Here is a 23,088-nt window from a genome sequence, read left to right on the forward strand (position 1 = left end):
CTGTCTGGCTGTCAGATAGAAAAATGAAACTGGCGAAAACGCTCTTGCCATGTTAACACATTACCTCAAGTTCTCTTTGCAGGACAGATACTCTATTCTCTCCTCTTCGAAACACATAGGAATGGGCCCACAATTGTGTTTTCTTTTTCTTATTTTTCTTTTTGGAACACCAAAACCACAAGCAGCACACCCAGCACTTCTGTAGCCATGATTGACAGTTTCTTGACCCTCATCCCCAAAAAACTCTGAACTCACGCAATGACGCAAACAAAGAATGGTCCTTGTCGAACGTGTAGTGTTGTCGACCAAGACACAAATTTATAGCGCTAATCTGACGTTGTGAAAAACAAAAATATTGTGTATTCTGATCCTGGCATTAGGTGACACAGGGATTTTCTCTCATTCCCTGAAATGTAGCCAAGAAAGAAACTTGCAGGACAAGCTCTCACTGCCTCAGTCACAATCTCTCACTCACCTATTCCCTCACAATCTCTCACTCGCTGGTTCACTCAGTCCTTCACAGTCTCTCTCACACATTCACTAACTCAATTACACAAACTCTAACTTGCACACAGTCTCTTGATCTGCTTTACCTTGTCTTCAGTCTGACCTTCATCTTTCTATCTTTTGTAGGTTTTTTTTTAATTGTTTATTCTAGGGGTTTGTGTTTAAAGTGTCTGGTGCTCACAGTGAACAGTGAATTAGACAAGTGGAAGCTCAAAAACAAACAAACAAACAAAAAAACATCAATAACCTTTCAATCACATCTTCCCATGTGAAGCATTAAGAATTTAGTACATAGTTATTAAATCCAAAATGCACAGCTGCCTTGCTATGTATATATTATGTCCTAGTCTAGTAGAAAAATATAATATAATAGACTACAGTAACTTTAGTCTTAAGGCTCATTTAACACAGTAAGTCATGTTGAGATAAATATTTGTATTAATGCTAATAGACTTGTAGAGTGCAATTTAATACATGTATGTCCTCCAGTACAAGTCTTAGCACTATGATGGGATTGCTGGAGAAAGGTGACATGAACATTGATTTAAGATTCCGTTGTGTGTAGATTAGGGTAATAAGCCTCATGGTTAATATTTACAGCTGTTTTATCAGTTCATGCTAATCACTCACTCGATGGTGTGCTAATGGAGTATTATGAATTCTGAATTGACCATGACTATGTAGATTGGTGTATTTACAGCACTGAAGTCAATCACATCAATGAGGTGCAGCAGTACTAATTATGTTAAAGCCCTGCACAGACAGATCAATGATGGGCTTAAATGGACCACAGGCACAATCTTGAGTGCAACTGGCAAAAAAAAAAAAAAGAGAACATGTCAGTCTTATTCATCATTTCTGTGTTGTCTTAAACACAACTTGTGATTAACACTGTGGACCAGGGCGTGTTACCAATGGTGGACATTTCCAAACACAGAAGATCACACCGATCAAATATACATGATTAAGTTATACATTTCTGGCTATTTTTATTGACTGCTTGACATTCAGCATCCAAATATGGACAGTAGTTGGCTAATAATCCGATAATCCACAAATAAAAGAGCACTGCTTGTTTAAGTGCTTCACACAGCTGTCAGATTGAGAAAATGGTTGCTAAGACTCAATGTCACATTGGAGCAATAATGGTAAGAAATGAAACAGGTGATGGTGAGGTGAACCCAAACAATGGTCTTTTGAGACAAATACACACTTTGCAGGGTGCTGAATTGAAACTGCTAAAGATGATAAAGTCATTACTGGAAGGAACAATTTGAGAGCATTCTGTGACAAAAATAATCTTACATTCTGGCCCTAACAGCTTGCTTGAATACAATCACTACTTCTTACTTTGTATCATTGCAACATACAGCTTGTCTAGATCATATAGGCCTTTTGGTAGATTGACTTGGGTCAAAGATGGCAGAATTCTTATTCTAATTCTATTCTTATTCTTATTCTAAGTGTTTAATTTACACTTTATTTTTAATGATTATCATAATATTGGTGAAACATGGGTGAGTAGCTCTGCCTACAAACATCAAGATATGAATTACAGTGAGAATAATGAAACATTATGGATGTATACAAGTTATTGTTTATAAATAGACTGATAGAAGAAACTTTTGTGAGTGCTTTGTCCCACCCCCCACCCAAGTCTCCAGCAGTTGGTGGTGAATGAGCAGTTTTATGTAATTCCTTCAATTATGTAAGGTTGTATATAAAGCTGCCTCTCAGAGCAATTCAGTCAGTTCCTCAGAAAGCTCAGAGGATATAAATTCTGAATGAGAAGCTCCTCGTCACAGAACATGTCCTCTCCTGCAGCGTCAGACCTCCAGCAAAAGCTCCAGTGCCTTCACTCCGTAATCAAGGCTTGATTAAACAGTGCCTGATTATCAGATTATTGCAATTACTTCATACTAGTTGCAGTTATCACATATATCTCTTTGAATTCAGTTCACTCCTAGGATTCCAGTTTTTCTTCAGTGGAACATGGGTCATCTATAATGGATACAAAGTATTTACACCTAACCTAACATTTCATATTATACACTAATAAAAGTATAATTCAATTCCTCTAAATATTCATAAATTTTCCCCCTTTTTTCCAAAATGTAGTTAACAAAGCTGTAGTTGAAGGTTGCCTCTTTAACTTTGCATTGGAGCTGTGAGCTGTGAACATTAATTCATTCTTATTCAGAACCACTCAGCATTGAGAAAATGAACAACTCGATTGTAATGTATTTGTAGAGCTAGCACAAAGCACACTTCCAATTGTCCAGGGCCAGGCCAAGAGAGACAATAAAAAGGAAAACCCCCAAAGAGGAAGAAACCTGGAGAGGAACCAATACTCAAAAGGGAACCCATCCTCCTGGTTGATGGCCAGTACTGGGCAGCAAAACAATAAAAGCAAAGTATTAATAGCCATGTAACAGTGCATCAGGAAAGGCCTAATGAATATACAATAACAAGAGATTAATAAAGTAGTCATCAGAGGTTCTCCTACGGAGCGAGGATTAATTCATGATTGCCCTAAGGACAGGCAAGGAGCTCTGGATAATGGGAATGTCTATGAAAATAGTTTTAGTTAAAGGTCTTTCAAAGGACAACTGACACCAGCCCAAACTATCATTATCACACCATTCCCTTAAGCAGTGTTGAGCTGTCAAACAGACTTGTGTATGTGATTCCTGACACTGTGGGATGGAAACATTCAAGCTTCAAGATCGCAGCTTCTGCTGCTGCAGATTTAAGTGCTGTTCTTGTTAGGCGAGTACATGGCATGTGTGAATAGCCCTGAAAAGACACACTAGCCATCTTGTCTGGCGGTGAAACCAGCCGGGATATAACACTCATCCTCACTGACAACGTAATGGCCACGCTGAGGAGTCTTCTGGTGCTAAACTGTGAAGAGGTATTGATTGGAACATCATGATTATCCTACCATGATGGGGTCATAATTGCTCAGAAGTTGTTCTGTATCTGAAATGAGGATTGTATTGACTTATTGAAACACTGTGTATGGCTAATGTAACTGGGTGAAGAAATTTGTTCTGAAATTGTGTATTCATTTGTAACTTTTTCTGGATATAACATGCCTTTAAGAAAAATGACAGCTGATGGACATTATGTGGCCATTAGTTTGCAGGCTTCTGCTCATCCTCTTTTTCTTCTGACTACTAGATTAACATTACTTGATGCTAGAACATTTCTGTAAAGATTTGGAGGCAATCGACAGCGAGAGGATTAGTGTGAGGAGGTACTGATGTTGGACGAGTAGGATCAAATGGGGCTTTTCCAATGCATGGTATCTACTTGGCTCAGCTTTACACATTTTTAGGTACCTGTTTCCTGGTAGCTTTTCCATTAGCACAACCCCCCTCTGGTCTGGCGACTTGTGATAAGGTTACAAGGGAACCACAAGCTTTGGAAACCACAACCATGCAGATGAACAATGGTAGTTAAAATTTTACTCATTCAATATTAACATGTTTTTGTTTTAGGGACAGAACATGGCTGCACACACCAGTTCAAACAGATCAGTAGAGGGGTTTTTTTTTTGTTGTTTTTTTTTCCCAAAAGAAGAATAAACAAACATAAAAAGGGGCTTGGTCTGACATGATGGTGTCTCTGTCTGTCTTTTTTTTCTGCACTCACGGGAAAGAACCTTTGACTAGAGTTGCTTATAGACAGCAAAGATTCCTCAAAACATTGAAAATCATTAAAGGAGAGAAATATTATGCTGTGTTCCTGCTCCATATATGGATAATATTCACATGTTTTTGCTGTTTCAGATTTCTTAATCTGGAACTAACTCTAAATACAGGAGACTGATAACTGCATGAATGTAAACGCAGACTGAAAGTCTGTGCAACCCTCCCCAATTATACCATTCCACCTTAAAAGAAGCAGCACTTCAGAATGTGGACAAACCCGGGAGAACCTTACTTCCCCTGAATCGTTTGCATTGACTTTAATATCTAGGATGCACTACTGTGGGATATATACATTTCTAGTGAGCTCCATGTGTGGATTTTCTCTGGGGATTATGCTACCTATGATTGTCGTTGTTCACTTTATGTGCACCTTAATGTAGCTGAAATTACTGATATATTATGGATATATTTTTAATAATAGACAACTTCATTTAAAGTGGTATTAATCATATGACATCTTTATTTATGTCTAATGTTAAAATGAGTACACAGTTAAATCAAAGATGCTAAATATTAATGGTATCAGTATTGACAGTTTTACAAAAAAAAAACACTAACAAGAAAAATATAACTGCCATTCTGGCATCAGAATGGATTTCTTTGCATGTAAAACGTAGTGTGTGAGTTCTTACATTTCGTCATGTTTGTGTCTTGCGTGTTCTTGCGTTCCGTCTGTCATCTCCTCCTTTTGTCCCCACCCCTCCTCCTCCTCGCTGGTCTCCATGGTGAGGATTCGGCTGATGGCGCTGGTTGACTGGCAGGCTGATGGCTTGCTGAAGGCAGAGCAGTGTGCTGGCTTTCTGCAGGGTTTTGCTGGAAAAACTACAGCTAATCCCACTGTTGCTCCTGCTGTAGAAGCACGGGAAGCGGCAGGCACCACCATATCTGCCTCTGCATGCTCTCAGTACCATTGCTTCATTTACAGCCATGTTCTCACCCTGTATTTATGCTGATGCTGTAGTGACCTTGTTGATTTGTTCTGGTCCCATTGAAGAAGATGGTTTTGCTCCTGTGCTTTCATGCATGGCAGTGTTCTACTCTAAGGTCAAGGCTCCACTTTTGAGTTCCCCCTTCCTATTGCTAAGCTAAGGTGAAATGAGTCATCTCAGGCTGAATGGCAGGCACAGGCTTCACATGCTGCTAAAGTGTTGTTCTGTTCCCCACTGCTTTGTGCACACTCTGCATTTGTCTTTGCCTAAATCTTAATTACTAAATCAAGCCAGCTCGTTCCAAATCAAACCTCAAGTCAGCAGGCAGCACTTTTGTGCCCACTAGACTCTGTGTGTTTATATTCCCCTCAACGCTAGTTCTTGGGCTTAGATTGCTTTCGACCCCCCTCCCCCACCCACACCTCCACCCACACCCCACCTCTTTGCCATCTTGAGCCAGTGCTCAGCTACAAAACCACCAAGAGCCATCATCAGAATTCACCCACAATCTCCACACTGACTGTCCAATGGGCTGCTAGAGGGGGCGGAGCCTCGTCTCCGTCACTATGCATGCGTCTCTCCCCATCTCCAGCTACCCTGTGTATCCTGAATGAAGACATTGCCTGGGGCTACAGAGTTAGGTGCATCACCTTTGGATGTTTTGAATCTCCTCCGTTTTTTGTGTTTTGCTTTCTTTCCCTCTGTCTCTTTCTCTCTGTGTTGTTTCTGCATAGATTGACTCCAGGTGTGGGCATCTCTAGGAGGTTCTGAACATGAGGGGCTAAATCAGCCCTCTCTTACATTATTCATTGAGGAGGTTCCAGTAGCTGAATGGAGAAAGTGAGCGCATCTGAGACTTGCTGATGTAAAGGGAGGGAGAACAAAGTGTGGGATTGAAGCCTTCAGACTAAGAGTGCATGAGTCCAGGATAAGAGACATGGCAAAGCTTAATAGGGTTCAGCTAAGAGACAGTGAGAGAGAGAGAGAGAGAGAGAGAGAGAGAGAGAGAGAGAGAGAGAGAGAGAGAGAGAGAGAGAGACAGTGACAAAGTGGAAGACTGAGAGGGAGACATAAATGAAGCACAAAGTGAGACAGAGACAGGAATAAGGGCGAGAAACAGAAGGCAGAAATCAAAGGAGAGTGGTAGATGGTGGAAGGAGAGAGGGAGAAAGAGAGAGAGAGACAGCAAAAAGGCAGTAACAAAGTGAGAGACAGTGTGAGACAGAAAGGAGAGAGTGGGGGCAGCAGAGAGAGAGAGAGCATGCACGAGTGAGAGAAAGGAGGGTTTTTTTCTTTCTCACAGGAAGGAGGTGTGACTGTGCTCTGACGAAAGCTGCTCTTAGTGTGTCAGTGGAACTAAAGCGCACAAGCAGAGGATTGCTCCAGTGCTCCAGAGAGAGAGAGAGAGGGAGCAAGAGGGAGCCTCATGCTGTGAAAGGAGAGAGAGCGAGAGAGAGAGAGAGAGAGAGGGGGGGGAATAGAACAGCAGCTGTGTCTGGAAATCAGCTTATTTGTTGGACTGTGGACTGAAAATCAGCCTGTATGGCACAACCTCAGTCTTAGAAGGGAATCCTAGAGAGTGTGAGTCAGAGAGAGAGAGAGAGAGAGTGGGAGAGAGAGCGAGAGAGAGAGAGAGGGAAGCAGACTCACCCTCAGTTCCATTTAATTAGCCCTGGCAGCATGGCGTCCAGCGAGCTGACCGCTCCTCCAGAGCCGGACCCTTGCATCCGCACCTTTAAAGAGCACATGCACCTGGAGCTGGAACCCCCCAGGCTGGGCGCAGGGGGCAAGCGCATCACTTCTCCGAAAATATCCCCCCGCAGCTCCCCAAGACTCTTCCGCAAGCTGATGGTCAACAAGGGCGGCCGGCACAGACGTCGCTTCACTGTGGCACACACCTGGTAAGTGGAGAGAGGAGAGGAGAGACGAACAGAGGAAAGAAATAGAGGAGAAACAAGTGGTAAGAAAAGGATGCGAGAAGAGGGGAAGAAAGAGGAGAAGAAATAACTGCAGGAGAGAAAAGGAGCAGGAAAAAATGGAGAGAAGAAGGTGAGAGGAGCATAGGAGACAGGCAGTATAGAGGTGAGCGGTAATATGACAGCTATGAGTAAAGATGATAGACAAAAAGGGAGCATACAAAAGCAGGGAACAGAAGATGAAGTGGGGAGAAGATGTAGAGGAGGAAACAGGAGAGAAGAGAGGGAGCTGGGGAGAGAAGAGTTAAGAGAAATGGAAAATAGGAAGGAGAGAGGAGGAGATGGAATGAAAGAGAGGACTGTAGTTTGGGAATGACTTTTCCTTTCCTTTTAAGGCCATTAGGGTATTAACTTCTTCTAACTGTGACTCCTGAAGCTATAAATCGTGTGCCTTTTTTATCGGTGCTGTTGCTTAAACCTGCAGAATGAATGACTCAGGAGAATGTGCTCTTCAGTCTGGTGTGAAGTGCATGTGTTTATCAGGGTGCTTGATGTGTAAAACTATGTTGGGAATCTAGTGCAGCAGCAGGGGTCTTTTGAAGAGCCCCTGTCCACTTCACAATTGCAATCTTACAGCCTTTACATTATTCAAGTGGAGAAACTTGTGTCTCTTTTACAAAAAAATCACTATCAAAAAAAAGCTATACTATAGACACAAGGTCATGTCCTGAAATATATAATGTAGTGATTATAAAAAAAGAAAAATATTTGGAAACATTTCTATTGGTCCTGCAACTTCAGCACAACGTAAACAACATCAGACTGCGTATAAACATGTTTAGCTAGCTAGAAAAGCAGGACTGTCTTCCGAACGCTTGTTTTGAAAAAGGCTCTGTTGATCTACTTCTGCTCTCTGCGCTATATGTTTGTGTCACAATCTGTGGGAAGCTACTGAGGAGGTTTGTGGTTTGAGCCTCTACGTAACTGCAGAGTGCATGTGCCAGTTAGAGCGCTCTGTGTGTGTGTGTGTGTATTTGTGTTGTACTTCAGCAGCTTTGGGCTCTTCTGGCTAATCTTAACACTAGCAGAAGAGCCAGAGTAACGGCTACAGAGGCGTCCTCCAAACCCAAAACACCTTACATGCAACTCAACGGCTTTGCCTTAGATGGTAGCACTGGGGAGGGGTTGTAAGGAGCAGAACAGAATTTTTTTTTTTTTTAAAGAATTCTGACGTGGTGCACTCAAGCCAGCTGACGTTAAGCCAGATATGTGACAACAAGCCTGCTCTGAATGGAATATAAGCTTATCCTACCAGGGTTAGAAATGTAGCACGTTTCACTCAAGGTCATTGTGCTCTGTGGAAAACCTAGCAGTGTTCTTGGCTCCATTGTGGATTTTTCCTGCCATTGCATTCTTTTTTTTTTTTCTCTCTCCTCGTTTTCCTCTCCCCCCCTCAAATCTGCTTAATCATCCTTCAACGTCAGTAACAGCTCTGACAGAGCCTTGCCTCTTCGCAACCATTGGCTGAGCAAACGGTTTTGTTTTTCATATCCTGTTATTTGTATTGTTTCTCATTAGTGACCTTCTAATAACTTCCTTAACTGGCACACACAGTACTGTTTATGCAGTCATTTCTGGAAATCAGTGTTTGAATACATATCAGCATCACTCACCGTGGATTGTCCCTACTATACATATCATTTGAATACATTATCTTCAGAAAGTGCTGCAGTGTCCATTTTCCTTACGACTCAATGGTTTCAATGCTCTTTCCCCTCTGTTTCCTCAGCTATAGAGATAAGATCCTGCGTGGTGGTGTGTGGGCTGGATAAGATATGACAGGACTATTTTGAGCTTTTGTAAATAGAACATATTTATTGTCCCAGCTAGAGTGGCACTACTGCTCTACTATAGGATCATATAATATTTCTAAGCAATTATATCCAGTTTATAGTAAAACTGAGCTTGACAGGACCATGCATGCTATTATGAATGTGTATAATTTGTAAGTGCGATTATCTGTGTGATAGAGAATGAGAATTAGAGCGCGGATAATAGAATAGGGTTAGAAGAAAAACACACTGCTTATTCTAATATGCCATATCTCCGACCTCTCTCTCTCTCTCTCTCTCTCTCTCTCTGCAGCTGTCCTTTTGTGTGTTTTGGTCTCTCTAGAAATATCATCCATGCATCCATCTGAGAGGTTGGGTGACAGTCACAATGATACGTGTGCTACATTCTGTTATGTTTTGTTGCAGGAGCACAATATACAATATAATCAAATCTATCTGCCTTTGCCAAACTGACTCTGCAATAGCTGCCATATGCAAATGAGTCCCTTAACCAATCACAACATTGTATACAGTGTGCTGTGAGAATCCTGATTAATCCGAAATGTCAGACCCACAAACGGTGAAATAGAACAAGCCTAAGCTGTTTACGTCAGTCGACATGAGATAATATAAGCCAATCTGATTTTGTGCAGCATCTTAACTATACAATTGACCCGCCTCCTTGTCTGAGTCTCTCCAATCACAGCACTGGACCCATGTTGCTATGAGAATGCAAAGATGAAGTTAAATGGAGCAAAACAAACACAGTGACCATGGAGAAGTAGGAGTACTAACCAAGTGTGAAATCTCTCTTCCTCTTTCTGGGGCGCTCGTGCTGAACTGAGCTGTGGCTTCTTCTACTTTAAAGGAGCAGGTGCTGAAACTGGTCACATTGAACAGGGCCAAAACGGGGATTGAATAGCTTGATACATTGTCATATATTTGGAAGATATTCTCATGATGAGGTGTTTTTTTTTTTCTTAAGGCTCTGAGCATTAGTCTCAGTCTGTGTGGGGTTAAAGCTGCAGTGCTCCAGTCAGCCATTCCCCATCTGAGCTGAGTGTTTCTCCCTGTGCTAAGTCAGCCAGGCAGAGCTTGTTAATGTTTAATGTATCAGGTACAATGCTAAGGCTCTGCACACTGGCACACACAGCGAGTGGCTTACGGGGGCAAGCACACACAAGTACCTGACATTGCTCATCCAGCCCATCACTACAGATAGATGGAAAAGCAACAGGGCCGTCAGAGTGCTGTATTGGTGGTTATCTGTTGCAAAAGTAGGTCATAATGGGTTCCTGGTGGGGTTATAGAAACTGTGTCTAAGTATTTAACATGAAAACCCTCTTTTGCCTCCTCAAATGCTCCTCCAGATTAAACCAAGGCTCTTTACAGCCTGACACGCACTGATAAAGTTAATAATTCACGGCAACTGGAAGCTTTGCTTTAAATGTGCCTGCAGTATAGTGGTAGAGCACTTTCCCCATATGGATACCAAAGATCATGGGCTTCAGCTCCCACAATTATGTGTTAAAGGGGACATATTAAGAAAAAAAAAGCACAATTGTGCAGTGCATATGTGCATTAATTTGGGGATTTTGAACACCTACCAAGTGAACCCAGTTAGTTTCCTGCAGTTTGCCTAAGTCTGAAGGCATGGGATAAAATGAGTCCTTCTGATTTTGTGCTGCCTCTAATGCAGACTGCTCAGGCTTCCTCTTCCTACTTTTCCATTCACTGCATCAGACATGCAACTCTGAGAGAGCCAAGACAAGGTTAAATGGAACAAGTAAGGGAAAAACTAGAATGGAGAAGAAAGGCTACTGCCTAAAAAGAAGTACTGAAAGCTAGAGCTCCAGCTCCCCAGTCCTGGGCTCTTGTGCTGGACCGAGCTGGGGCTCATTCTCATTTAAAAGAACAGGCGCTGGCCGTTCTGAACAAGGCTGTTTAGACGGGGGAGAACAGGGCTGTGTTGTTTGATCCCTGTGGCATTTTGACCAAAACAGTTCACACATTTTAAGAATGAGCCGTATTGTGTATGCCCACTTTATGTATATCCACAAATCCTGGGGAAAAGGCCGTAATATGTCCCCATTATACAGATGACAGTAATGAAATATGAAAAACAAGTCCAAAACATTCAAATGCTTATAATGCAAACTTCAAGTCAAGTCTCCAGTGTAAACCCTTGTGTGATACTCTTTACTCATCCAATTGGTTGAGGGTCTGGTGGATATCACTGGGCTTTTAAAAGTATACAACCAAAACAATTTGTGTCAAAACATACAATTTACATCATAGTTATACATTTATTTACTTAGTCCTCTGCAGCCTTGTGATTCCTCTCTCCCTAGTGTCTGAGAGAAAGATGCATGTTACTAGGCTCAGAGACCATTAAACACAAGTGAATGCCATAGTTACTTAGTCCATTGCTTCAGATACCAGCTTCCTGCCCATAGAAGGTGTCTGACCACACCTCTCTGCCCAATGTTCTGTCATGAATCAAGGCCAATGGGCCTTAGGTTAAAAAAGAAATTAATTGCATCATTTTTCATTTAGGAAATGCTATCCGCTTGGGGGGCGTGGTGACCAGTGCTGAACGTCATGATTACTTAACCTTTTGCTGCTGAGGGCTTTTGCTGTACAATTCAAATGACGTATTACATCTCCAATTACATTCTGCAGAGTTGCAGAGTTTCTGCTAGACTAACCATAATGACTTTTTACTTTTCTTTAGTAAAAAAAGGTTCTATATAGAACCCTGAACACATGAAGAAATATAAGATTAAAGGGTTCTTTGCAATTTGAAGGGTTTCTTCTCTATAGATGGTTTTGTTTAGCAACTTATAGAAAAGTGTTCTATATGGCACCAAGCTTGACAACAGTAGAAGAACCCTTTTTGGTGCCATATACAACTGTTGTCTAAAAAGTGCTGTATATAAACTTATCATTTGAAGTCCAGAATCCACAAGTGCAAAATAATATTTCAAAGATTTCTTCCATGAGCGTGAGAATATCAGTGTCACAGTGTGGTGTTGTAAACAGTAGCTGCAGTGACTAACAGGTGAAGATGGATATTGTGTAACATACAAATTTTCAGAAGTTTCCTGTCTTGTTTAGTGCTACAAATGGCATGCAGTTGCTTGAGATATATTTTGAGATCTTGACCTAGTGTGTTATGTTTCTGTTAGGTATGGGTCATCATCAGGGCTTCTCCAGAGTTAGGTAACACTCTGAGAGTGGAACATGGGGAGGGCTACTTCAGGGAATGAGCTGGTGCAAGAACATCGAAATGACCCAAACAAAAAATAGAAAAAAGGCTCCTGGAAGAGTTACAGACACGGAATGCCCTCTCCTGTTCCCCACCTAGCCTTTTCTGCTCCCTAGGGATGTTTTCTGCATCACAGGAAAACATAGCAGCCCACATATTGAGGTATGGAGAGATTAGTCAAGAAGTGCATACTTTTCAGAAATTTGGTAACGCCTTTCTCTTTAGGACTGAAATATGGATGCTTTTTTATATAATGAACTGCACATTTAATTAGAGCCAATATTGTAAAGAACAATGACTTTAATGGAGGTGTTAATCTTTGATAACAGTGTTGGACTAATCAGAGGAAACCAAACTCTTTGCTGTGTACATGACAACAGTCTAGCACTCTGCATTCAGTGTTCAAAACTGTTTGTGTTGTTTTTTTTTATTATAAAAATAGGCCTAGACCTTAACTGATAAAAAATAATTGCCATTGAAATCAGAATCCTAATATTGGTTTTCCCACATTCGTTGAATACTATTTTAGATGACTGACTTGCTTCCTTTTAATTGACTAATAATTGTTATTATAACAGGGCATGACAGCAGTTGTTGAGTAAAATAGATTCTGACCTTTTTTGAGCACTAGATTTTGGCATCTGCAGTGAATGATAGAAGACTGGTTTTCTATTTACTTTGTCACATTAAATGTTGTGTTCTTTACCAATCAACTACTAGCCCGTAGGCTCTAACACAGAGATATTCTCAGGAGAAACAGTGAATGCTTTCTTTATATTTTTGCACACTTATCAGTCTTATTAAAGTCATGACAGAGTACGGAAACAGCATCTTTGAACTCCTCAGATTAATATGTTTGTGAGGCATTCACTGGCATCTGATTTTGAACAGTCAGAAATATGAGGGACTTTGTTTCAAGAGGGGCCCCAGGACCGCTCCTAGCTGCGCTTGTGGTATTTTTGTGCATTGAGGTCAAAGCAGTGTGGCATATATGAGTACTGGCCCATAGACAAGACTAAAAATGTAACCATAACGTTTCTGCCTGTTTGCCCCGCCTCAGTATAAAAATAAAAAGAGAAAGTACAACAAGCCACCCACGTTCCTCACACTAATCTGCTTTCTTCTTCGGCTAATGAGTTCTGCTTTTATTCTGCCCTTCCTCAGGGCATAATATTTGGAGCTGTTCCCGCTCTCTGTGGGAGACATTATGCTACATTAACATACACAAATATGCAAGGAGGCCTTAAAAAAAATTAGTGGGCTCTATTAAAAGTTACTCAAACAACTCCTGTTCCACTCCTGTGGTCCTGTGGTCCTGGCGTTGAGTGTCAATGCTGTCATTCACAAAGAGGCTTAGGGTGCTGTTTGAGTGTTGCCTTTCAGCTATGGTCAGTATGGTCAGTTTTACCAGGAAGGGATCTGATGTTAGATAAGGCTTTGGGCATCATTTTAGCCGGATGAGGGTTGTGGTAAAGGTAATGTGAGGATGTTTTGCCATGAGTGTGTGTGTGTGTGTGTGAGTGTTGAAATGCGGATGTGTTTGTGTGAAAGCTGGAATGCTGTGTCACTTTCACTTTTCATCGTGAGTCTTCTTTCTCCTCCTCCTCCTCTTCTTCAGCCTCCATGCTTCAAGTTCTGCTGAAGTGCTCATCGAGCCACTGAACTGGAACACATGATATTCGCAACAGAATGAAGGAGGTGCACACACACACACACACACACACACACACTCACAGGCTTTGCTTCTGATATGACTGAACTCAGTCACCTGTCATTGGATCAAAACCCAGTGTCCATCTCTTATCTAAACTGGCCCTGGAAAATAGCCCGAAATTCTTGTCACACATCAGTGTGTGTACTGTACCATTTTCTGTATTGATTACATTAGTAATCAGTTCAGCTTATAATACGTATTTATGGATTATCAGTCACATAATGCATCAAGAATGAAGGGAATTACATTACTTGCTCTGTGACATAAATTGAACTGTTGTCACATTAATAATTAAATTGTTTGAGTGACTGTCACAGCTTCATTGTTTTTCTTTCTCTAATAATTCATTCTGGGCGGCACGGTGGCGCAGCAGGTAGTGTCGCAGTCACACAGCTCCAGGGGCCTGGAGGTTGTGGGTTCGTTTCCCGCTCCGGGTGACTGTCTGTGAGGAGTTGTTGTGTTCTCCCTGTGTCCGTGTGGGTTTCCTCCGGGTGCTCCGGTTTCCTCCCACAGTCCAAAAACACACATTGCAGGTGGATTGGCGACTCAAAAGTGTCCGAGTGTGTGTGTGAGTGAATGTGTGTGTGTTGCCCTGTGAAGGACTGGCGCCCCCTCCAGGGTGTATTCCCGCCTTGCGCCCAATGATTCCAGGTAGGCTCTGGACCCACCGCGACCCTGAATTGGATAAGCGGTTACAGATAATGAATGAATGCATAATAATTCATTCTGTTTCTTATATTTTACTTGATCCTGTTTTCATTCTAATTGTCACATTTATAGTACTTGTGATATGCAGGGCCCAAAATGATGACTCATACAGGCATAAAACTCAAACTATCTTCGGAGAGCATTTTTATTAACTTTTACTAACTTAAATAAGGAAGCAACACTGTGGTCAGTATGGTTGTGAGTCTTGCGATAGCTGTAGCTGACATGCTTTTTAAACTCGTCATGGGATACATTAAAAGCATGCACATGGCATTGATATAACAAAAGACTCTTGAAAATCCCTCCATCTGTGTGTATGTTCTATGCAGTATAGATTATACATTATGTTCCACTTTGTGCACTACAGACTGAAGGAATTTTTTTTTTATTTTTATGGTTCGGCACAGTCATGTGCATTGCGACTAATTTTGATTTTCAAATAACCGTAACAGTTCATCACTGGAAACTATAGTGAGAAACACACAGGGCCGATCAGCTAAAATTACAACTGTACAGGCTTAGGTGTATAGCTCCAGTACAGCTTAAAATGGCATCATGCAGAGGAATTATAGCGTATTGCTGCTATACAAAGTAAAACATGCATCTTCAAAATGGTAACTTTATAATAGAAGGCAAGATATTCCTTTGAATGGAAGTTAATGTAAAGAGAGTTTATTGTGAATTTGCAGCATTTCGGTTCATTCATATCGAACTACCTCTGAAGTGTAAACAGCAGCTGAATGGTTCAAACAACATGGAAATCTAAAATCAGACAAACATTGAGATACTGTTTTTCTTAGGAGAGCTACAATATGGATTTTTTTTTTTAGTGTAACACTTGATGTTGTAAAACTTTATTCATAAGTCTTCATGTATTCTGAGTAACTGGCACTAGCACAATTGACTTGCACATGATCTGACTGGTATGTGGAGCAGGATTGGTATTTCTCCTCAGTGGACAATGTGCCAGAGCTAGCCAGCATGTTATCCTGTCAAAATAACACCAACAAGAACGTAAAATGCTTTACCACTTCAGGACCTGCCAAAAGTAAACTAGAGTGGTTAGCATAGTTAACAAAAAGCTATCTAAAATGTATGGGTACTTTTTTGTGTTTCACAAGTTGCTAGATCACTAGCACTAACCAGACTTCCGTTTTACTCAAAAGATACTTTTTATCATCAGTTTTTTCCTGTTTTAGGCCACGGCACATGTTCATCTCGTCCCTCAACTGGGATTCACAATTCTGCAAGAAAATCTGCTTCCTTTGTCACAGTGTCGTTCACCCTTGAGGACCCTAGACCACTTTCTGACATGACTGCTCACCATTTGTGCTTTTTTTTTTTTTTGCTCCTTGCTAATCAGAAAATCAGAACAGCTGTCCTCTGAGGACTTTTCACCCACACTCACCACCAGACTGCAGACATGACGAATAACTGATGACTTCAGTTGTGAAAGATGCAAATATGAAAATCCCTAACTAATCTGATGCTGCAGGGGCTTAGATTTGTGTAGTGCCTTCTCAGTGGACTATGGTGATTTGTTTAATGCTTTTATGTGTCAGTGAACTGTTGCTGTCTGGTGTCTAATGAGCGCACACTTCTTCTCCCAGAATGTTATTGCAGCTTTATTTTTAGCAGGCAGGATATTTGCCAAAATTGTAAAAGTAGCTCAGTGACCTTTTTCTGCTCATGTTCTTCATTCTCAGACACTATGGGACTAGAAAGCATGGCTGTGAATGGTGGCTCATTCATCTTTTAGGCTGATGTATCTGGCACACAGGTGGCATTCATACGGGTGTGTAACTCTCAGCGGTAGTTATTGGGCACAAGCGCACACACACTGCTGCAGCTGCAACTGCTGCGTGTAATTAACATGCGTTTACATTGCTATCGGCTGTAGAGCCTCAATTTAGACCAATGAACAGACCGTTTATTCCCTCGAACTCGCAGTTATCACCAGTAAAACAACAAAATGCTGTAATCGGGTATGGATTTATTTCTCAGTTGTAGTTCATCGAAACAAGGAGAGAAGTGAGTACAGAATTTTAGTTCATGCCACATTGCTTTTCCTATGTAGCATTCAATGAAAATAACTGTGTATACAGTTCAGTCAGGCATGAAGAACAGAATTCTCTGAACTATGAAGTCCCTCAATTCTAATTGCATATCTACATAATATAGCACATTGATTATGAAATGTAATATATTATAAAAGGGAAATGGGCACGTTTCTAAAGCGAATGAGCTAAACCACACTGTTTTTCTTGCTTATTTCCTTACAAGCTCTTTATGAATTTGTCATGCATTTCTGAGGTTAGATGTTTGCACTCCTCCTGCGAGAACAGATAACATTTCTAACGTCTGGCTTTGTCATCTCCTTCCTGAAGGGTGTCTGATAGAACCCTTTGTAGTTCAAGTCTTACTAAATATAGAGCGTGTAGAAGGTTGGTTCTGACTCACATGTGAGTTTAGATATTCTGCCATTAATTACTCACTGCCATATTTTCATGCCCCTTTAATGCAGCAGCCCTAGAGTGAAGCAGTTGTGAAATTACAAAACATGTCTTTTTTAATTTACATATGTTTTTTTGTCTGGTCAAGGCTTGGGCATATCTCTATGTGTTTTTATCTACACTCTTAAAAATAACAGTGCTGCAACGGATCCTTTGAGTGATGCCATAGAAGAGTTGAATAAAAAAAACAAAAACTGTTTGTTTAAGAGGTGTGTGAGTGGTTTAAATTGGCTTCTGTGGCATTACTCATAGAAAGAATACTGCACCATGATAAAGCTTAACACACACATGGATTTCTTCCCCATGCCACCACAGTGTCTCACAGAGTAAATCATCCAGCTCTGGTTTGGATATTTGCGTTAATAGCAGGTTCTATAAAGGCATGAAAGTGAAGGAGAAGAGGTCCGGCATCACACCTGGCAGCCTGCTCCTCCAGGCGACTGCTGCAGCTGAGCAGATGCTGTTGGCCTTGTAATAGTACGCCATCTGCAAGGCTGCAAGTGATTTGTTGAGGCATTCTTCTTTGAGTCTGTTCTCTGAAGAGCAAGTCACGAAGCCGACGACTGTAATTATAATATCAAGATGAATGCAGAGGAATTGACGGGAAAAGAAGAGGAGATGGAGCACTGCTGGGGAAGCTAATGAGCTGAAAACACAAGTGATTATCAGAGGAAGAAAGAGAGCAGTGAGACAGTGAACTCCTTTACAAACTTCAATATCACATGCAAGGGGCAGGGCTCTGTGTGCTACTTATATGCGTGTGTGTGTGTGTGTATACTGATCAGCCACAAAATTAAAACCACTGCAAGAGGACTTGAATAACACTATCTTGGTGTGGAGTCTAATAGGCAACAAGTGAACAGTCAGTTCTGACTGAAATATGACCATCACTTCCTGCTTATTTTATATTTTTATTGTCACTCTCCAAGTAAAAACGTGCCTCTATTTTTGGCGGTTGTTAATTTGAAAGAATGACTTCCACTGAAAGTTAAGTTAAGGTTTTTTCCTTCTCCTGTTGTGGAGATACAGGATTTTCTTTGGACTGTGATGGAACATAGGAACTGTTTCTGCATGTAATTAATATTTGTCCCTGTGCTGCTTTTAACCAGTGTGTTCAGATAAGGATGATAATTATGATGAAGATTATAAAAGCGAAGGATTTTTAATGGTAACCCCCAGTAAATAAACTGTTGACCAATCCACCAGCTCTTGCCCACAGGAAGTCTAAATACAGCTGAGCTGACATGCCACAGAGAACTGGTGTCAGGCTCAAACTGAAAAGGGCTGTGTTGTAAGACAGTTAATACAGTTAGCGGCCTGGTCGACTTGTAGCATAGTTGTAAAAGTAACGCCTGTTTTTTTTCTTCCTCTTTTTTTTTTTTTTTTTTTTTTTTTTTTGAAAAGAGCTTCAAAAAACTTTCAAAGATGCTAACATTACCAAAAATAACCAGTTATCTTGAAATTAATGATCTTTTTACTATTTTTAACTAATTAACCAAATTGACCACAGTAATTTTACCACTTTTTTTCTTTTCTTTGACATTTCTCTTGTTATTTCATCATTTAGTTATTTAGTTATTAATTATTATTGACAATTTAGTTCTTTGCCAGGATATGCCACTGATATTGAAAGAAAAAAACTCAAAAGCATAGATAGATAAATAGATACGTAGCATAATTTATCACCTCTGTTCAATGAAATCACGTATCTCTAGAATAGTAAATTTATAAGGGAAAGACATAAACTTAACGTTCAACAAGCATCAATGTAAAATGTTTATTCCAAGCAAGTTTTGAGCATGTCTGTTGGTAGATCCATCATGAAATTTACACGTGAAGTAACCTGCTGTGTTCAAATGCTGTAGTAAAATAAAAACTGACAAAAATGAAGAGCCATATTTTCCAGTAGACAGCAACAGTTTACCACTTACTGCGGCAGGATAGTTTAAGTAACACTGACCAATAATTAAGGCCTGTCAGTGCATATTTAATGTCGACAAAGGCCATCATAAATGCACACATTAACCCTCGCCTCATCCCAACCACAACAGTTCCCCATATAAGTGCCCCTCGGTACAGCCTTCATCTCTGAGGTCATCAGCGGTTTTAAGTGTCAAGAAAATGTAGCCCTGTGAGAATATCATGTCTCATTTCTCAGTTTAATGCCAACTATTTTTGTTACACTTGGTATCTGTTCTTTTTTCTTACCAGACGAGAGCCTCTGTCAAGGCATATGTTTTACAGTGCCCTCTGATAGAGTTCAGACGTATGATACTTAAATGAGAACTAGTAATGTTAGACAAACTTTTTTACATGTAATTGATGGTCGTAATTAAACAGTCATGCACATCCCTCGTCAAAATTCTCTTATCCCCCTGTAGACTGTAACAGGTATTTTACATTTAACAGCACACTCTTTAATGTCTTTAATGGCATGTGCTCAATGCTCTTCATTTTCTTATTGTTTCATCCTACTATAAATTCATCGTCACTGGGCGCAGGGCAGGATTTTTTATTTATTTATTTAACTCTTAAATCTCAAGTCTTGAATCTGGTGTTATAAGGCAGAGCATATTTTGTGTCTATTGCTTGGGTCTAATTAACAGACATAGCAAGGCTTGGCATTATGCTGGTATTCATGGGCCATAGTCACACTGATATTCAGATGCTCCGCTCTGCGCTCTGTCACTGGAGACCTACAGAAAGAAAAAGATAGCTATTAGAAATAAAAGAGCAATTTTAAATGCTTTAATTTGTGCCCTGGCAAAGCTTTAGAAATTTGTCTTGTGATTTTTCAGCAAAACACCCAAAGATGCCTTAATGAGTCATTCGACTTCTACCATCACAGAGGGCCCAATGGAAGTCGCCCACGCGCTGCATTGTGGGAATAGTGCAGTTTGCCAGAGGCGTGTTTGTATCATGAATAATCCAGAAGTCATTTTCTAAACATACTCTTAGTGCTCTCCTCTTGTTGAGCCTCATCCACTTCTGAAGAGCTTTCGTGAAACTCCACTTCACATGTTGTGCATATGTGTGTGTGTGTGTGTGACAGAGTTCTCTTCATTCTCTCTCACTCTTTCTCACATCATTACTCTCTTGCTTTTCTTAGTTCTATATTCTCTCTCTATCTCACTACCTGTCTTCTCACTTTCTGATCTCTCTTTTCTCTGCTGTCACACTAATCTTTCTTCTCTCTCTCTCTCTCTCTCTCTCTCTCTCTCTCTCTCTCTCTCTCTCTCTTTCTCTTTCTCTTTCTCTAAACAGTTATCTATCTATTAACACTGCATATTGTCTGGCTAAATCCACTGTGTGTATATATACCCTCAAGCTCTAGGTTCAGACAGAGAGAAGGAGAGAGAGAGATGGAGTGATGCAGTGACAGGGCCAGGGCCAGACAGCCTCCTCCATCCCTGCAGTGCTGAACGTCTCTTTGTTTTTCTGCTTTATCATGGTTGCTGAGTTGCTTCATGTGGGAGGGTCCTGGGTGAAAGGAGCTTCAGGATAAAGAAATCTGCTTTTGTGTATGAGGATGTAAGAGGGTGTGCGTGTGTGTTTTTATTAAAGCTAATTATTTATTTATTTATTTTATTCATATGCGCTAGTATATTTGGAACCTAAAATCCTGATATTATCTAGAGTGTGTGTGCGTGTGTGTGTGTGTGTGTGTGTGTTTGTGTGTGCGTGTGTGTGTGTGTCTGTGTGTTTGGGTGCGTGAATGTGTAGAGAGGTTGGGGACGTCCCCTGGATGATTTTGATCATTTTGATCATGTGAAGATAACAGACTAGTCCCTAGAAGAATTGCATTTACAAGACGATATGTCAAAGATTTCTAATGTTTAAAGTACTGACAACCTCACCACGTCTAATTGCATAATACACATTAAATCTCTTAAAGTTAGCGGACAGCAATGTATGTTATAATTTTTTTTTAATGGAATTTGTTGAATTTATTTGATTGATATTGAATTGAAGTTCTTTTTTAAAGGAACTCATGGTAGTATATTTATTTTAAAGTAACAGCTTCAAAATCATTGTGATGCTCCACTGACCTTTAATAGGGTAGCTGACACTACTCCAGGCTGGCTCAGAACTGCAGAAACTGCACTATGTAACTTTTGGAGGAGGGTAGGAACACATTTTACTGGTCCACGTGTGTCGCTGGCTGTACCCACTCAGCCAATGTTTTATTTAACAAGAAAGAAAGTGTGTGTGGCCTGTGCAAACCTGTTTGTGTGTGTGTATGTGGAGGGGGGTTTATTTGTGACTGTGTGCTGAAGCATGTTTCATGTATTCTTGCTTGTGTGTACCATAGCAGGTGGACGCTGAATCACGACTGTGAGCTGTATGCCAGCTCAGTTTGAAGCAGTTGGTGTCTCTTAGTGGCTGTCGCCCTCCACAGATTGCTCCCGTTGATGCCTGGAAAAAATTTTTTTTAGCTTTATTCTTTTATGTTTGATGTTGTTGCAGCTGTAGTGCGCCACTTTAGCGCTGCTTTTTTAGCCTCGTTAAAGCCGAGAGGGCCCATTGTGCTTATGTGAGTGTCTGCCCACTCACTTAAGGGTCTCTCACTGCTCTGAAGAGCCTATTTAGACTGGAGAAAACAGCACTAGTACTGTCCTCTAAAGTACTTCACACACCTCCAGTCCTCACAGTGTTCCCCTGTCCTCACTGAAATCCGATTCATTAGCTGAAGGGGTGTAAATTAGAGATGGGCCATAAAAAGTTGTAATAAAATGTATCAATATGTTTTATTGTGTACACCGTGGACATTCACTGCACATGTATAATAAGAGGTTTAGGCAAATTATGGAGAGCCTGTAAATAACGACAATTATCTCCACAAACTGCATAGCAACAGGTAGTTGATGGGGTATCAGTCCATTTTGCTGTTTATTATGTTGTATTATGCTCATTTATACTTGGCTATTGCTTTATTCAATTTCTGCAAACGCTAAACATAAAACAAGCCCCATAAACCCTATTAAAAACTGCAAGCATTGTGTTGTAAAAAGCACCTTTTTCTGCTTTGCCCACTTTGTGTTTAAATGGCTTTTCTCACCTGAGCTGTAATCATTTCTCATCCGCTTCAGTACAGACATCTGTCAGATTCAGCCTGCTCTGTTCCACTTATCACAGTCAACAGCTGGTAACACACCTCACACACTACTCATGCCTATGCCCTGATGTATCTGACAGGAACGTGATGCAACTGTTGTCTATTGTTTGTGCTTCAGACATTTAAGAGTCCAAACATTCCACCCAGAAACCTTTTTTTTCACCGTTCCTTTCAATATAAGATCCCAAAAGCCTTTACAGAGACAGTAATGTGCTTTATCTTTTGTTTAGCAGATTGGCCAAACGAATAACACAAGAAGTACCATCATATTCATTTGTTTGAGCTGAGCACATATTAGTGGGGACTGTAGTCTGATATTATTCAAGCTTGGCTTACATTTTGGTTTAGTGGTTATCACTTTAATCCAGCATTTGAGTGTGTACACAGCAATTCAAACCTCTAACACTGAAGTGGATGCAAAAGTTAACAAAGCCATACTGAGAGAGTTGAGGCATTGGGGAAAATAAATAAATAAATAATATAAAAGAAATGTACTAATGCTTTTTGAATCCCACATCATGACATTGTCTACATTGTGTGTGTTGTAGTGCGGTAAGGGGTGTAAATTTGAGTTGGGCAATTAATAGATAGGATAAATTGTATCAATACTATAGTATGTATACTATGGGTATACATTGTCAACTTTAACTGAGCCAAAAACTGTAATTAATGTGGTAAGAAATACAATCACTGCAAATGTAGTTAATGCAAAGTCGTTTTGTCTGGTTCTAAATTGTACAAAGCCTCAAAGGTGCTAATGCTCTGGTTTGAGAGTGTCCTAAAAATATACTGTAACCTAATGATCCTAGTTTTTCCATTGAAAAAAACGTTAAAAATATTCAGGATTTATCTCTTTAGCTTTTCTCAAA

At 40.5% G+C, this 23,088-nt stretch overlaps 1 protein-coding gene across 3 annotated transcripts in view; it reads left to right on the forward strand.

Annotated features, from left to right (window-relative positions):
• Window positions 1-23,088, forward strand: part of pde4ba (phosphodiesterase 4B, cAMP-specific a) — a 191,116-nt gene that overhangs the window by 65,208 nt on the left and 102,820 nt on the right. Inside the window, exon 1 of one of the 3 annotated variants that reach the window (XM_066663096.1) lies at window positions 6,576-7,053. The exons of the other annotated variants lie outside the window; for them this stretch is intronic. Within the exon in view, the coding sequence (XP_066519193.1) occupies window positions 6,833-7,053 (221 nt within the window). The 5' untranslated portion in view covers window positions 6,576-6,832. Of the gene's footprint in view, window positions 1-6,575; window positions 7,054-23,088 lie in introns of those variants that run through there. 3 annotated transcript variants of the gene reach the window in all.

Source organism: Hoplias malabaricus, chromosome 3 (genome assembly GCF_029633855.1).
Source record: "Hoplias malabaricus isolate fHopMal1 chromosome 3, fHopMal1.hap1, whole genome shotgun sequence".
Lineage (NCBI taxonomy): Eukaryota > Metazoa > Chordata > Actinopteri > Characiformes > Erythrinidae > Hoplias > Hoplias malabaricus.